The 18,171-nt window shown below is 44.6% G+C and overlaps 1 protein-coding gene across 1 annotated transcript in view; it reads left to right on the plus strand.

Moving 5' to 3' along the window:
- LOC111968171 (receptor-type tyrosine-protein phosphatase gamma) overlaps positions 1-18,171 on the plus strand; it is a 328,528-nt gene that overhangs the window by 249,675 nt on the left and 60,682 nt on the right. The window contains exons 6-8 of the mRNA XM_070442954.1: positions 486-552; positions 6,261-6,418; positions 16,414-16,458. Coding sequence (XP_070299055.1) covers positions 486-552; positions 6,261-6,418; positions 16,414-16,458 — 270 coding nt within the window. The remainder of the gene's footprint in view (positions 1-485; positions 553-6,260; positions 6,419-16,413; positions 16,459-18,171) is intronic.

Consider the following 18,171-nt stretch of genomic DNA (forward strand, 5'->3'; position numbering starts at 1 on the left):
AATGGGATGTTTGTCCCATTTGATGAAATCTTGTTTTGCAAGTGGACCCCACACCTCGCTGCCATAAAGTGCAATTGGTTCAATGACATATTCAATTAGTTTTAGCCAAATTTTAATAGGTATTTCAATTTGCTTTTTAATGGCGTAGAATGCCCTGCGAGCTTTCTCTCTCAGTTCATTCACTGCCTCATTAAGGTGTCCAGTTGAGCTTATTTTTAAACCTAAGTAATTGTAGTTCTCAATTGTACCAATTGAGAACTTTGGTCTAATTCCCTGAGATCTGGATCTTCTCTGGAAAATCATTATATTATTTTATTTTATTTTACTCTCTCTCTCTCTCTCTCTCTCTCTCTCTCTCTCTCTCTCTCTCTCTCTCTCTCTCTCTCTCTCTCTGTGTGGAAGTATCAGAGGTGTTACACAATGTCTTACATGTTTTCCAGACTCTAACGTGTATCTCCTGCTCCTCTCTCCTTTCCTGTTCTCAGGTGGGACTGAAGGACAACCCAGCAGTGGACCCCATTATCCATGGCCTGAGGGGCGTGGTTCATCATGGTGAGTGACACATCCATCACCCAATCATTCCAGGAGGGAATTCACCAATCATTGGCCTACAACATTTGTTCATTGAGGATCACAACATAATTTTTTCCAAAGTTGCATGTAACGCTGCAATATCTCAGCCATTTTTCATTTCTGTTTGTGTAGTTTGTTGTTGTTGCAAGTACCTAATTATAGAGAACATACCCCAGGTTGCCCCCAGGAGTTTCTACAGACAAAAGAAACTAGGTTGTTTTAAAAAACACTCCCCTAAAGCAGAATTATCTTTTTATCCCTGATGCACCCCTTTCAAACAATAATGAACACAGTCTTTAATAAAAGTTGGCACAACCATAGCATGTAGTTACATGAAGTATTCATGGAATCATCTCAGGCTTAAAGTGACTAAGGGGGCAACATTTTGGGGGGGTTTGCATTGGCAGCAATAACCTCAACCATACATCTGTAGTTGCGATCAAACCGACCTGTACAATGGTCAGGAGGAATTTTGGACCATTCCTCTTCACAAAACTGTTTCAGTTCAGCAATATTCTTGGGATGTCTGGTGTGAACTGTTAACTTGAGGTCATGCCACAGCATCTCAATTGAGGTCAGGACTCTGACTGGGCAACTTCAGAAGGTGTATTTTCTTCCGTTGAAGCCATTCTGTTGTTGATTTACTTCTGTGTTTTGGGTCGTTGTCCTGTTGCATCACCTAACTTCTGTTGAGCTTCAATTGGCGGGAAGATAGCCTAACATTCTCCTGCAAAATGTCTTGATAAACTTGGGAATATATTTTTCCGTTGATGATAGCAAGCTGTCCAGGCCCTGAGGCAGCAAAGCAGCCCCAAACCATGATGCTCCCTCTACCATACTTTACAGTTGGGATGAGGTTTTGATGTTGTGTGTTCCTTCCAAACAACTCAACTGTAGTTTCATCTGTCCACAGAACATTTTGCCAGTAGCGCTGTGGAACATCCAGGTGCACTTTTGCGAACTTTAGACGTGCAGCAATGTTTTTTTTGGACAGCAGTGGCTTCTTTCTTGGTGTCCTCCCATGAACACCATTCTTGTTTAGTGTTTTACGTATCGTAGACTCGTCAACAGAGATGTAAGCATTTTCCAGCGATTTCTGTACGTCTTTAGCTGATACTCTAGTATTCTTCTTAACCTCATTGAGCATTCTGCACTGTGCTCTTGCAGTCATCTTTGCAGGACGGCCACTCCTAGGGAGAGTAGCAACAGTGCTGAACTTTCTCCATTTATAGACAATTTGTCTTACCGTGGACTGATGAACATCAAGGCTTTTGGAGATACTTTTGTAACCCTTTCCAGCTTTATGAAAGTCAACAATTCTTAATCTTAGGTCTTCTGAGATCTCTTTTGTTAGAGGCATGGTTCATATCAGGCAATGCCTCTTGTGAATAGCAAACTCAAATTTAGTGAGTCTTTTTTATAGGGCAAGGCAGCTCTAACCAACGTCTCCAATCTCATTTTCACCGCTACCTGCCTGCCTCCTGCCTCCCTACGACTGCTAGAAAGCCCCTATTTTACAGCAGAGATATGCTACATATTTCACACCAACCTGTCACTTCAAAAGCAATCAGTGATCTCTGAGTTTCTGCATTTGAACTTTATGTTTATTGTGGTATAGCGTAATATAAGTAGGACATAAAACTAAAACTGAGGGGGCAGAAGTTTCAACTGAAGCCCCCTTTAGCCCCCTCGTGGAGCCGGGTACGTCGGGGGCCTGATTGGTGTCACACTTTTTCCCTAGCCCCAGCTAACACACCTGACTCCAATAATCTACGAATCATGATCTTCCATTTAAAATGCAATTAGCTTAATCAGCTGTGTTTGCTTGGGATGGGGAAAAAGTGGACCGTCACTAGTTACCAGAGCCACAAAGTCATAAACTCTGCCTATTTCAAAAATGTATCTTCTTAAAATGTGATTTTAAACCTAACCTTAACCCTAACCTTAATCACACTGTTAACCTTATATTACATTTTTGTTTTCATTAATTTTTATGATATTGGCCATTTTGACTTTGTGGTAGTGCTATCTAGTGGAAACTGAAACAGTGACACCACTCTGGCCCCCGAGGACTGGAGTTGCCCTTCAGTGTTCTAGGAACTTGAAAGAGAGAGAGCTGTTTAAATTTCCACTCTCATCTGGCTGGGTCTGGTCTTGTCTGGCGGACACGCACCACCACACTGGCTGGCGGTCTTTGTAGTTCACGGCTTGTTGCATTTTACATGAAACCTTTGTTTAACACAGGCCTGGGCAATTCCAGTCCTCGGGGGCTGGGGAAAAAGTGTGACACCAATCAGGCCTCGAGGACTGGAGCTGCCCAGGCCTAGCCTTAACAAATGCCCTCAAACAAGCATAGCAAGCTGCTGGGCTCTCATGAGAAATCACCCTGTAGAGCACACGGTCAAACTCATTCCATAGAGGTCCGAGTGCCTGCTGGTTTTCGCACCTCCCTTGCACTTGATTGAGGAATGAAGGTCACTGTTTAGTAAAGAACTCCCCTCACCTAGTTGTGTAGGTATTAATTGGAAGGATTAACCAAAAACCAGCAGACACTTGGCCCTCCATGGAATAAGTTTGACACCCCTGCTGTAGAGTTTATTCTTCTATTCTTGAGTGGGTTATTGTGTTGTACCTTGGTGACCATGTTTCTGGTTGACCTTTGCTTCATCAATGCCAGTTTTTTTCAATATAATTGCCAAATAGTTATGCCAATATTAACTTTAAAATACCAATTTAGGAATATTAACCTTGGTTCTGACTACACTTTTTTGCAGATCTGCAAGAGACAATTAAAGCCTTGTCTATATGAGACCAGAGGGATATGGGTGTGTCCCTGGTGTAGTGATTATAGTTGGGTGAATGTTTGATGTCAGATAAATCTGACAGGACTAAGATTGTTATTAGGATGAAGGCTTAAGGCACTCGACAAGCTAAGATAAAGACTGCTCTAGCCTTTGATTCACTGAGCTCTCACTGATGTAGAAGGGCTGGGTAACTTTGACATACTGATACATTAACAGCTGTAGCTTACAGACAGCACTATATCTATATTGTAAAGAAAAATCGGAACTATATTGCATGATGACTATGATGATGATACAATCCTCATCATCACGTTACTTTTAGTGTAACCATGTGTTGTTACCGAGGGCGGTGGAGGAGGAAGGGAATGTGGGAGAGGAAAGGAGGAGGAAGGAAATGTGAGAGAGGAAAGGAGGCAGTTTAGGAGAGGAGTGAGGGAGAATTACCGGAGAGGAGGGAAAAGGAGGGAGTGTGTTGGGAGAGGAAAGGAGGAGGGAGGGAATGTGACTGGAGAGGAGAGGGAGGGAGGGAGGGAGAGAAGAGGCAGGGAGGGTGAGGCAGGCTGTGGCTTGCCCAGGGCCAGGCAGCATTACGGGGGGTCTTTATCAGAGACAGATATGACCGTGGGGTCCCCCGCCTCCCCAGTCTCCCCCTTCCCTCCCCCGCTGACGGGCCTGTCTCCTGCTGTTGTGAATTGCAGAGATGTATTTTCAGCTCTGTTGCCTCCACATGAGGAGGGGACAGGGAGGGAAGGAGGGAGATGGAGGGAGGAGGATCTCAAGATGTATGGATTTGAATTAAGCATTATCATACACACATGCATACTAACAAACTCACACACAAACTTCCAGCACACAAATAGCAACACACGCTACGTTTTAAACAATTAGACAATAGTTTGAAGAAAAGAAGAAGTGTCAGAGGAGTATTTGCTGTGAGAACATTGTGAAGCAATCCTCTGTTTTCAATGGCTCTGTGTGTTCCCTGTGGCTCAAAGGAAGGCATTTTAATTGCAACATTAGCATCGCTGCGACAGAGTTCATTCTGCTGGTATTTTAAGCACACAGGCCTGTGCGACAGGAAAGCTGTCTGCTCAAGTAATCATCCATTAGGTTCCTATGTTACTTAGTCTTAATATTTAATTATACAGCAAGGGCAGGGACACAATCTAAGCGCAAAGAGACGAATCGGGACACATATAAGGAGATGCCAAGTGCTGAGGGCCACAGTTCTGAGTATCTGTGCATGCGTGTGTACGTGCATGTGCGTGCGTGTGTGTATATGTAGCTCTCTTGTGCAAGAGGCAGATGTTGCAAGTGGATTTAAGCTGGGGTCAGTCAACACATATATGTAGATGAAATGACCCCCGTCATCTGGCTTTAATCTTTAATAGAACCAGGAAAATCCTTTGTTCCTTCATTTCCTATTTGAAAAAGCACTAGATGAGTGCAGGAGACTGTGTAAGGTACATTCAGTACAGTGGTTGCCCATTTACGCATGCAAAGGCTACATTGTAAAAATGCAGTGAGCCACAGTCTTTTTTCTGTCTAAAGACATGGTGATTTGAACTGTGAAAAGGTACTGGGGCATAATATGAAGACTTAGGAGTGATTCAAGTGTATCTATTAATTTATACGACCTAGCTGTATGATACAGCAGTGTCTCAAGGCTGGATACAGCATAGGAAGGAGGTATAGAGAGGGTGCTGATTGGGTGACATACTGTACTGCCCTAACCCTATACATGTATGTCATTGTATTCTCTTGCATGCAATGTATGTATATGTACATGGCCCAGTGTTAGCCCAGTGTCAGCATCATTGTTTACCCAGTGAACCGTTCCCTCTCAGTGGTCTCCTGTGACAGTACTGAAATGAACTCCCCGCTCCTCAATGGCACAAATTACAAGTCCATTAATTCAGCATCTCACGGTGGCTTTGAAGTCTCCACTGACTCGGCACTCTCCAGCCCTGATTGGCAATTAATTTATAAAGGCTGAAATAGCTTACAGTACAGTAGACTACAGTACTGTATGTGAGTCTAGCTAGTGGTACAGCTGTGGTGGTAACAGCATAGCCTCTTCCCTGCCACTGTGCCTGCCTCTGTCCTCTATTCTGCAGTATTGGCTTTAATCCCCCAGCTCTCCCATTCACTTCCAATCTGATGCGGCTCCGCGACGCATTGCTAGCACGCTAAGCCTCTTTTTCATCCCTGCTCAATAGGATTCAGAGTTTAGTTATGTATTAAAAATGTGGGGCAGGAGGATTCATATAGCCATTCTGCTTTGTTTATTCGCCCCATCTTTTAGGTTATTTATACTGTTATCTCTATTTGGGAGGGAACGCCTCATTCTTATGGCACAAGAGGTTTGCCCCAGCTACATTTATCTTTACCCTGGGTGTGTGTTGGGCTGCCATTGTTGTCTTTGACTGATAAGCGTTGCCATCACAACAGGATTTTGGAGGGAATTGGGTTGGTTTTACCATCCGTTGGATTCACCAGATTTGTGTAAAGCTTCAGTGGTCCATTCCAAAATACACTTTGGGTTCTGATGGAGCCTGGGACACTGGGGACAGATCCAGTGGTTACACACGTGAGCTCTGACTCAGGGCTGGTTGAATAATTCTTAGAGGAGATCAATGGTATTGATTAGTTGCCAAAATGGTTGACTACTTGCATCAGCACTAGAGGGCCATACTATACTCAATGATTCAGTGACAAAGGGAACACATCTTCCCCATGACACTGTTTACATCAATAAATACATTTTCTCATTCTCCAGCATTGCAGTATGGACATTCAGTATGCTACATGTGTGGATTGTATGTGGCTGTGACTGAATGGTTGATACTGATTCTTTGTGTCCCTGTGCTTGTTCTCCCCCAGAGAAAGAAACCTTCCTGGAGCCCTTTGTTCTGAGAGATCTGTTGCCGTCATCATTGGGGAGTTACTATCGCTACACAGGCTCTCTCACCACCCCACCCTGCAGCAAGGTGGTAGAGTGGATCGTCTTCAACAGACCTGTGTTCCTCTCCTACAAACAGGTGAGTCACTGTCTCTCTCAAATGCGCCACGCACACACACACACACACACACACACACACACACACACACACACACACACACACCACACACACACACACACACACACACACACACACACACACACACACACACACACACACACACACTGATGTCTTTCTTGACTAATGGTCTCCTCCTTCCAGGAGCTGTAATTTGCTCACATACATAATGTGTGATGTCTGTATTTGTGATTGGGTTGGTACAGACATTGTCAGTAATGTGATGGTGCAGTGTCTGTCCTCACATGACCCTTCTCTCCACCCCTCTCCCCATCTCTCCTCCCCAACAGTCCAGGGAACATTTGGCAGACTTACATACTAATGAGGCCAAATGAGTTTGCTTAAGAGTGTGACTGGAGGACGCCAAATGTGGAAGAAGTATTGGCTTTATATAAGGGAACAGAGAGGGAGAGAGGGAGAGAGGGAGAGGGATGGAGAGAGATAGAGCTGTGGTGTTGAGGGGTGGCCGAGCGTTGCCCCCTGTCACCGTGCTCTGTGGGTCTGCATTAAACATGTTTATCTGCCAAAGCTTAGTCAAGGCCCAGACAGCTCTGGAGCTGTGGAAGAGAGGAGCTGCCTGGCTCTGGGCCCACAGAAAGATAGGTCACTCCTAGATACAGCTTTATACCACTTGAATACCACTAGCTTACCGTTAGCCTGCTTCATATTCCCCTTACATACTGTCTGGCCAGATAACATACTGGCTGCTACATAGAGCTCAGCTGAAGATTAACCACCCATAGGCAAGAGCATAGTCCTAGTGCTGAATGCAAAATGGCACACTGGTACATAGGTCTTTGTACCCCCAAATGCTAGCAGAAAGGTGGGCAGTCATAGCAGCTGCATGCACAGTACGACTAGCAATAAGACTATCACATACACATACAACTCTAAAAGGCCATCTGCAGTTGAAACAATAACGAACTGTCATCCCCACCACTGTTTTGGTAAAAAGTTGAGGGATGGAGCTAGAGAAATCTAACCACTCTCAAATTCATGGACAGAGCTTTGGATGCAAGGACTGACCATACATGATATGAAACATAGTTCTAACAATGTTTTGAGGCTATAGAGTGTTTGTTTACATTTACTTTGTTTACTAACATTGGGTTCTGATGGGGTACGACAGGTGAACTAAGCTCATGAGGCATTTATAAGTTATATTCTTCAAGAATCAATGGGTACATATCATTAATTAAAGTCCAAAAATAGGTGGACAACTACAGATTGCCCCTTTAAAATAGGGTGTTTATGGGAGCTCACGGTGAATGTTGCTTCCTCAGAAGACAGCAGGTGTCCCATAGCAGGGTAATAGACGGGATTTGTCTGTTGTCATCCTCTGAATTATAAGAGAGCGGAGAGGCAGAGTAGAGAAGATGAAAAGCAGCATGGAGGAACTCTGAGCCTGACCTTTTGGATGATTTGATTTGGCCTGAGATCCAGTCAACAATGAATAATACTCTGAAATGTATATGGAATATACAATGGTGTTATTTCACGGCGACTCTACAGACCTTCCTGGTATAAGAAGTATTGTTTGGACTTTCCTGAGAGGGGGGGAGCTAGCTAGCTACCCTGTGCCCAAGAAAGCAAAGGTAACCTGTCTAAATGATTACCACCCTGTAGCACTCACATCTGTAGTCATGAAGTGCTTTGAAAGGCTGGTCATGGCTCACATCAACATCGTCATGCCGGAAACCCTAGACCCACTCTAATTCGCATACCGCCCCAACAGATCCACAGATGACGCAATCTCAATCATACTCCACACTGCCCTTTCCCACCTGGACAAAAGGAACACCTATGTGAAAATGCTGTTCATTGACTACAGCTCAGCGTTCAACACCATAGTGCCCCCAAAGCTCTTCACTAAGCTAAGGACCCTGGGACTAAACACCTCCCTCTGCAACTGGATCCTGGACTTCCTGACGGGCCGCCCCCAGGTGGTAAGGGTAGGCAACAAAAACATCTGCCACGCTGATCCTCAACACTGGGGCCCCTCAGGGGTGCGTGTTTAGTCCCCTCCTGTACTCCTTGTTCACCCACGACTGTGTGGCCAGGCACGACTCCAAAACCATCATTAAGTTTGCTGACAATAGACAACGATGAGACAGCCAATAAGGAGGAGGTCAGAGACCTGGCAGTGTGTTGCCAGGACAACAACCTCTCCCTCAATGTGAGGACAAAGGAGCTGATTGTGGACTATAGGAAAAGGAGGGCAGAACAGGCCCCCATTAACTTCTCTAGGGTATGTGGGACGGTAGCGTCCCACCTCGTCAACAGCCAGTGAAACTGCAGGGCGCCAAATTCAAAACAACAGAAATCCCATAATTTAAATTCCTCAAACATACAAGTATTTTACACCATTTTAAAGGTACTCGTTGTAAATCCAGCCAAAGTGTCTGATTTCAAAAAGGTTTTACGACGAAAGCACACCAAACGAGTATGTTAGGTATGAGCCAAGTCACAGAAAAAGACAGCCATTTTTCCAGCTAAAGAGAGCAGTAACAAAAAGCAGAAATCGAGATAAAATGAATCACTAACCTTTGATAATCTTCATCAGATGACACTCATAGGACTTCATGTTACACAATACATGTATTTTTTGTTCGGTAAAGTTCATATTTATATCCAAAAATCTGAGTTTAGGCAAGACGCTACTGTATCACTTGGCAAAAAGCCTGAGGAAATGCAGAGCGCCAAATTACAATTAATACTACGAATTATTACTATGAAAATTACTATAAAATCAAACTTTCATTAAATCACACTAGAACGATACCAAATTAAAGCTACACTGGTTGTGAATCCAGCCATCATGTTAGAATTCAAATAGGCTTTTCAGCGAAAGCATACGATGCTATTATCTGAGCATAGTACCATAGTAAACAAAAGAGAGAAAACATTTCAACCCTGCAGGCGCGACACAAAACGCAGAAATAAAAATATAATTCATGCCTTACCTTTGACGAGCTTCTGTTGTTGGCACTCCAATATGTCCCATAAACATCACAAATGGTCCTTTTGTTCGATTAATTCCGTCGATATATATCCAAAACGTCCATTTTGGAACACCATGTGTTGGAACACCGGTTCCAACTTGCTCAAACGTGACGACAAAATATCCCAAAGGTTACCTGTAAACTTTGCCAAAAAATGTCAAACTACTTTTGTAATACAACTTTGGGTATTTTTTAACGTTAATAATCGATAAAATTGAAGACGGGATGATATGTGTTCAATACAGGATTAAAACGTTGCATGCCTTCTGTTTGATTGAAGCGCATGTCCAGGACACTTGGAGTGCCTCGACTTCAAGATGGCCGTATTTCTTCATTACACAAAGGAATAACCTCAACCTATTTCTCAGGACTGTTGACATCTAGTGGAAGCCGTAGGAACTGCAAGCAATTCGCTTAAAATCTGGTTTCCCAATGAAAACCTGTACCCCCGCACATTGACTCGGTACTGGTACCCCCTGTATATACCCCTGTATATAGCCTCGTTATTGTAATGTCCATTTCTTGTGTTACTTTTATATTTTTTTATATTTTTTACTTTAGTTTATTTTGTAAATATTTTCTTAACTCTATTTATTGAACTGCATTGTTGGTTAAGGGCTTGTAAGTAAGCATTTCACGCTAAGGTCTACTACACCTGTTGTATTCGGCGCATGTGACAAATAACATTTTATTTGATTGATTTTATTTCATCGACACAAAACCAGGGGGATGTTTGAGTCATGCAATGAGCAGGACGGTGACTTAAAGGGGAAGTGACTTCAGCAGATGCTCTATCCATCCAGGCAGCACATCCTTCCTTCCCTTCAGTGGGATCCCTTAACGTTATTGTTCCTATCTTCTATCCTCCGGATGTTTACCCCTGACCATTTAGTCAGTCTTTTTTAACATTTTTAACACGGCTTTGAAGTCTATACCACTTTTTCTGTCATGTGGTTTAAAAAAAAAAACATAATTGGCCAAGATGAAAGAACGTGGAAAGAAGAGACAGTGAACTCCCTCTCCCCTGTCTGTCTATGTCTTTATCTCTCTCTCTCTCTCTCTCTCTCTCTCTCTCTCTCTCTCTCTCTCTCTCTTCTCTCTCTCTCTCTCTCTCTTCTCTCTCTCTCTTCTCTCTCTCTCTCTCTCTCTCTCTCTCTCTCTCTCTCTCTCTCTACTTCCTCTCTCTTTATCCTCCTCAGTCTTGTCTTTTGTTTTGATCAGTAGTGGAAGTAGGTCATTGGGAGTGACAGACGTAGCTTAGGGTGGCTTTTACAGCAGATCGATGCTCAGCTATTCCACAGCGACAGCGCCGCCTAAAATGCTTCCATTTGTAGCATCTGGATCGTGTGTGTGTGTGTGTGTGTGTGTGTGTGTGTGTGTGTGTGTTGTGTGTTGTGTGTGTGTGTGGTGTGTGTGGTGTGTGTGTGTGTGTGTGTGTGTGTGTGTGTGTGTGTGTGTGTGTGTGTGTGTGTGTGTGTGTGTGTGTGTGTGTGTGTGTGTGTGTGTGACATCCCACACCAGCTGTAAGCGCTGTTACCATGCCAGGCCACTAACCCCCTCCCACATCACAGAGGCCTTTCTCACCACTCACAGAGGCTTTCTCACCACTCACAGAAGTGTGTGTGCACGTGTGTGATGGCGTTCTTGCGTGAGTGTGTGCGATGTCACTTCTGGAAGGATTAGTCTCCAATCGCTGTGCTTCCATACAAAGAAATATTTGGCAGACCTGGAAGTGATTCAAATCAATAACCTGTTTTTTTAAGGGGTGTTCCATATTAGGGATAAGCAAGATTGTAGTCTGAGATTGTAGAGATTTGGTGGAGAGCAGCGTATTGCTTTGACACGACCTGCGCGTGGCTGGTCTGTGCCAGGGCTGGAGGCTACATATTCAACAGATTCAAGCCATGATGGCTAATGCAGCTGTAGATTAAGACATGGCCGACTTTAGATTACAGTGTCTGCCAAAGAATAGAAGGTACAACATGTTCCATTCTGCTGGAACACACCATTTCTATAGGTGTCAGATGAAAGAGCTTTGTGTGCGCACACACACGCGCACAACACACGCGCAACACACACTCACACAAACACACAACACAACACAACACAACACACACACACACACACACACACACACACACACACACACACACACACACACACAGACTCTTACCCTCCACAGCCACTGTGAGGGGCAGTCATTGAGCTGAGTATTCCCCAGGCCTCCAGTCTCAGTCTGCTTAGTAAACACACACAGAGCCGAGCAGACAGGGAAGTGTTCCAACCATAGAGTTAGGAATTAAAATTCTTTAATTGATAGGATCTCTATGATTCCAACCCTCACTCTGTAACCATACCGACTGCTTGTGTATCCCACAACCTCTCACACACTCACTAAGGAAATGAGACCCTTCCTCCGTACATCTAGCCATCTATCTATATATCTTTCTTCTTTCTCTCTCTCTCTTTCTCCACCCGTTTTCACTCTAAATCGACTGTTTTTTTTACATGTGCAGTCTCAGCTCACACTGTTTCTTTAGCCGTTAGCATGCCATCATGATGTTGAAGGACAGATCCTCCCAGACATTACTTTCATCATCTGAAACAACAGCTATTAAACCGTTCGACAGATTATTATGATTATTCCATGGGTTCTAGCACCTGGTCAGAAAGAGTGGTTATTCTGGGTTGAAGAGAGGAGGGGGACAGCTGGTCATGTTTTTATGTTTGCCTCACGAACACTATTCCCCTGATTAGGCTGGGCTATCTTGGCCCTGCATGCCTCTCAGCCTCTCAGCCCCACAGCCCCACAGCCTTACAGCTAGCAACAAGATCACATCACATGTATGGGCAAAGGATAAAAGGAGCTGCTAGAAAGATGCCATGAACAAATTAACAGTTCAAATGATGTCAGAGGTTTTAATATCCTCAAAATGTAGTATGGTCATTTCTCTCCTCCCTAATGTGTGTGTTTTCCTTCGTCCTCTCTCACTCTCTCTTTCTCTACCTCTCTCTACCTCTCACTCTATCTTTCTCTACCTCTCCCTCTCTCTCCCTCTCCCTCTCACTCTCTCTTTCTCTACCTCTCTCTACCTCTCACTCTCTCTTTCTCTACCTCTCACTCTCTCTTTCTCTACCTCTCCCTCTCACTCTCTCTAAGAGACAACATAGGCTCTTTTCAGCGACATAGCACGATGCTTATTATATCTGGCAATATGTACCATAGTAAACAAAAAAGAAGAGAAAACATTTCAACCCTGCAGGCGCGACACAAAAAGCAGAAATAAAAATATAATTCATGCCTTACCTTTGACGAGCTTCTGGTTGGCAACTCCAATATGTCCCATAAACATCACAAATGGTCCTTTTGTTCGATTAAATTCGTCGATATATATCCAAAACGTCCATTTTGGAACACCATGTGTTGGAACACCGGTTCCAACTTGCTCAAACGTGACGACAAAATATCCCAAAGGTTACCTGTAAACTTTGCCAAAAAATGTCAAACTACTTTGTAATACAACTTGGGTATTTTTTAACGTTAATAATCGATAAAATTGAGCGGATGATATGTGTCAATACAGGATTAAAACGTTGATGCCTCTGTTTGATTGAAGCGCATGTCCAGGACACTTGAGTGCCTCGACTTCAAGAATGGCCGTATTTCTTCATTACACAAAGGAATAACCTCACCTATTTCTCAGGATGTTGACATCTAGTGGAAGCGTAGGAACTGCAAGCAATTCGCTTAAAATCTGGTTTCCCAAATGAAAACCTGTCCCCCGCACATTGACTCGGTACTGGTACCCTGTATATACCCTGTATATAGCTCTCGTTATTGTAATGTCCATTCTTGTGTTACTTTTATATTTTTTTTATTTTATTTTTATCTTTAGTTTATTTTGTAAATATTTTCTTAACTCTATTTATTGAACTGCATTGTTGGTTAGGGCTTGTAAGTAAGCATTTCACGCTAAGTCTACTACACTGTTGTATTCGGCGCATGTGACAAATAACATTTTATTTGATTGATTTTATTTTCATCGACACAAAACCAGGGGGATGTTTGAGTCATGCAATGAGCAGGACGGTGACTTAAAGGGGAAGTGACTTAGCAGATGCTCTATCCATCCAGCACGCACATCTCCTTCCCTTCAGTGGGATCCCTTAACGTTATTGTTCCTATCTTCTATCCTCCGGATGTTCCCCTGACCATTTAGTCAGTCTTTTTTAAACATTTTTAACACGCTTTGAAGTCTATACCACTTTTTCTGTCATGTGGTTTAAAAAAAAAAACATAATTGGCCAAGATGAAAGAACGTGGAAAGAAGAGACAGTGAACTCCCTTCTCCCTGTCTGTCTATGTTTTATCTCTCTCTCTCTCTCTCTCTTCTCTCTCTCTCTCTCTCTCTCTCTCTCTCTCTCTCTCTCTCTCTCTCTCTCCTCTCTCTCTCTCTCTTCTCTCTCTCTCTCTCTCTCTCTCTTCTCCTCCTCTCTCTCTCTCTTTCTCTCTCTCTCTCTCTCTCTCCCTACCTTCCTCCTCTTTATCCTCCTTCAGTCTTTTTGCCTTTTGTTTTGATCAGTAGTGGAAGTAGGTCATTGGGAGTGACAGACGTAGCTTGGGGTGGCTTTTACAGCAGATCGATGCTCAGCTATTCCACAGCGACAGCGCCGCCTAAAATGCTTCCATTTGTAGCATCTGGATCGTGTGTGTGTGTGTGTGTGTTGTGTGTGGTGTGTGTGTGGTGTATGTGTGTGTGTGTGTGTGTGTGTGTGTGTGTGTGTGTGTGTGTGTGTGTGTGTGTGTGTGTTTGTGTGTGTGTGTGTGTGGTGTGTGTGTGTGTGTGTGTGTGCTGTGTGTGTGTGGACATCCCACACCAGCTGTAACGGCTGTTACATGCCAGGCCACTAAACCCCTGCTCCTCACATCACAGAGGCCTTTCTCACCACTCACAGAGGGCTTTCACCACTCACAGAAGTGTGTGTGCACGTGTGTGGATGGCGTTCTTGCGTGAGTGTGTGCGTGTCACTTCTGGAAGGATTAGTCTCCATCGCGCTGTGCTTTCCATACAAAGAAATATTTGGCAGACCTGGAAGTGATTCAAATCCCAATAACCTGTTTTTTTAAGGGGGTGTTGCATATTAGGGATAAGCAAGATTGTAGTCTGAGATTGTAGAGATTTGGTGGAGAAGCAGCGTATTGCTTGACACGACTGGCGTGGCTGGTCTGTGCAGGCTGGAGGCTAACATATTCAACAGATCAAGCCATTGATGGCTAATGCAGCCTGTAGATTAAAGACATGGCCGACTTTAGATTACAGTGTCCTGCCAAAGAATAGAAGGTACAACATGTTCCATTCTGCTGGAACACACCATTTCTATAGTGTCAGATGAAAGAGCTTTGTGTGCGCACACACACAGCGCACACACACGCGCACACACACCACTCACACACAAACCACACACACACACACACACACACCAACACCACACACACACACACACACACACAACACACACACACACACACACACACACACAGACTCTTACCCTCACAGCCACTGTGAGGGGCAGTCATTGGCTGAGTATTCCCCAGGCCTCGCAAGTCTCAGTCTGCTTAGTAAACAGACAGAGAGCTGAGCAGACAGGGAAGTGTTCCAACCATAGAGTTAGGAATTAAAATTCTTTAAATTGATAGGATCTCTATGATTCCAACCCTCACTCTGTAACATACCCGACTGCTTGTGTATCCCACAACCTCTCACACACTCACTAAGGAAATGAGACCCTTCCTCCGTACATCTAGCATCTTCTATATATCTTCTTCTTTCTCTCTCTCTTTTCTCCACCCGTTTTCACTCTAAATCGACTGTTTTTTTTACATGTGCAATCTCAGCTCACACTGTTCCTTTAGCCGTTAGCATGCCATCATGATGTTGAAGGACAGATCCTCCCAGACATTACTTTCATCATCTGAAACAACAGCTATTAACCGTTCGACAGATTATTATGATTATTCCATGGGTTCTAGCACCTGGTAGAAGAGTGGTTATTCTGGGTTGAAGAGAGGAGGGGGACAGCTGGTCATGTTTTTATGTTTGCCTCACGAACACTATTCCCCTGATTAGGCTGGGCTATCTTGGCCCTGCATGCCTCTCAGCCTCTCAGCCCCACAGCCCCACAGCCTTACAGCTAGCAACAAGATCACATCACATGTATGGCAAAGGATAAAAGGAGCTGCTAAAAGATGCCATGAACAAAATTAACAGTTCAAATGATGTCAGAGTTTTAATATCCTCAAAAATGTAGTATGGTCATTTCTCTCCTCCTAATGTGTGTGTTTTCCTTCGTCCTCTCTCACTCTCTCTTTCTCTACCTCTCTCTACCTCTCACTCTATCTTTCTCTACCTCTCCCTCCTTCCCTCTCCCTCTCACTCCTCTTTTCTACTCTCTCTACTCTCACTCTCTCTTTCTCTACTCTCACTCTCTCTTTCTTTACCTCTCCCTCTCACTCTCTCTTTCTCTACCCTCTCTACTCTCACTTATCTTTCTCTACCCCTCTCCCTCTCTCTACTCTCTCTACTCTCTCTTCTCTACTCTCTCTACTCTTCACTCTCTCTTTCTCACCTCTCACTCTCATCTTTCTCTACCTCTCCCTCTCACTCTCTCTTCTCTACTCTCTCTACCTCTCACTCTATCTTCTCTCCTCTTCCCTCTCCTCTCTCTCTACCTCTCTCTCTCACTCTCTCTTTTCTCTACTCTCTCACCTCTCACTTCTCTCTTTCTCTACCTCTCACTCTCTCTTTCTCTACCTCTCCCTCTCACTCTCTCTTTCTCTACCTCCTCTACCTCTCACTCTTCTCTCTCTCTCTCTCTCTCTCTCTTCTCTCTCTTCTCTCTCTCTCTCTTCTCTCTCTTCTCTTCTCTCTCTCTCTCTCACACTCTCTCTTTTAGCTGGAGGCGTTCTACTCCATCTTCACACAGCAGCAGCAGGACCATGTGAAGTCTGTGGAATACCTGAGTAACTTCCGGCCAATCCAGAGCCTCATAATCGTGACGTCTTCAAGTCCGCAGTCAGAGACGCCTGCTACCTGACCTGATGGACAGCCTGGGAAACCCGTATGGAACCGAGCATCCAAAGGTAGGGCGGGACCTCACACACCATTGGATACTGCGCATCCTTGTTACAGTCCAATCCAAGTTAATTTTATTCTAAGTAAGACTGAGGAGAGAAACATAATTGTTTTGTTTCAGAGTCAAATTCAATTCATGGATTGGAGCACTGCACATTGTTGCTCTCCAGTAACTCTGTCATGCCAAAATGCGGATGCCTCAGAATCCCTAAGGTACAATCCAACATATCCTGACTCTGCCGTTTTGGAATATTCTCTGGTGGTTTAGAAAAAAAATGAGGAGTGTTACTCCCCTACCATACAGTACTGGAGGCCACCAGTGGCCAGTCTTTTACTGGCTCGTTACTGGTTCTAGTACACCATGTCTATAACATGGCACGGAGTGTGTGTGGCTACCTGCCTGAAGTCCTCCTGCGACCCTCTCACACAGTCAGCTAGCATCTGTCTGAGCTGCATTGACCACACCAACCAAGGCTGCTTTTTGTCCAACCTCAGATTTAATGTCAATATAAAAAATGGAAGACGCGCACACACACACATTGTACATGGACCCACAACATACGTAATGCACACAGGCAATATGGTTGTCCTTGAACTGCAGTTGTGCACATTTGCTGGGGGTGCATCTGTCAGACTGAGGAGAGATGAAACATGAACAAGAGAGAAGGAGCAGACGGAGGAGAGGACAGGAAAGAGAGGACGAGGAAGAGAGGGACAGGAGAGAGAGAGAGGAGAGGACAGGAAGAAGAGAGAGGAGAGAGAGGAGGAGGCAGGAGAAGGAGAGGAGAGGAGAGAGCAGAGAGGAGAGCAAGGAAGAGAGAAGAGGAGGAAGAGAGAAGGAAGAGGAAGAGAGAAGGAAGAGAGGAAGAAGAGAGAAGAGAAGCAGGAGAAAGAGGAAGAGAGAGAAAGAGAGATAGGAGAGAGAGGACAGGGAAGAGAGGAAAGAAGAGGAGAAAGAGAGAGGAAGGGGAAAAGAGTGAGACACCAAAACAGCGTAACGATGCCCAATGCCACCTATTCACTCACTACACAGCCTGCTGCATTAACACAATACTTCTGTTGGGTTGGGTGCGTGTGCGTGTGTTGCCCGTCGTGTGGTTCGGTGTGTGGGTTAAGTGTTGTGTGTGCTGCCTGTGTTTGGCACTTCAATGGGTGTCGAACACTGTTCGTAATGGTAAAATATCATAATTTTCTCAAAGTTGAGGACCCTGTAGAAAAGGACATTACAGTTCAGCAATGTCCTCATAGCTTGAGTGTTACACTGACAAATGACTCAATCCCATCAAATGAAGACAGACTGTAGCCAACTTCTCCTCCAAGCCCAATGAAGTCTGGTGTGTGTGTGTGTGTGTGTGTGTGTGTGTGTGTGGTGTGTGTGTGGTGTGTGTGTGGTGTGTGTGTGTGTGTGTGTGTGTGTGTGTGTGTGCGTGTGTGTGTGCGTGTGTGCGTGCGTGGCTGCGTGCGTGCGTCGTGCGTCGTCGTTGCGTTGCTGCGTCGTGCGTGCGTGGTGCGTGCTCGCGTGCGTGCGTGCGTGCGTGCGTGGCGTGCGTGCGTGCGTGCGTGCGTGGCGTGCGTGCGT

The sequence above is a fragment of the Salvelinus sp. IW2-2015 genome, linkage group LG1 (assembly GCF_002910315.2).
Source record: "Salvelinus sp. IW2-2015 linkage group LG1, ASM291031v2, whole genome shotgun sequence".
In the NCBI taxonomy this organism is placed as follows: Eukaryota; Metazoa; Chordata; class Actinopteri; order Salmoniformes; family Salmonidae; genus Salvelinus; species Salvelinus sp. IW2-2015.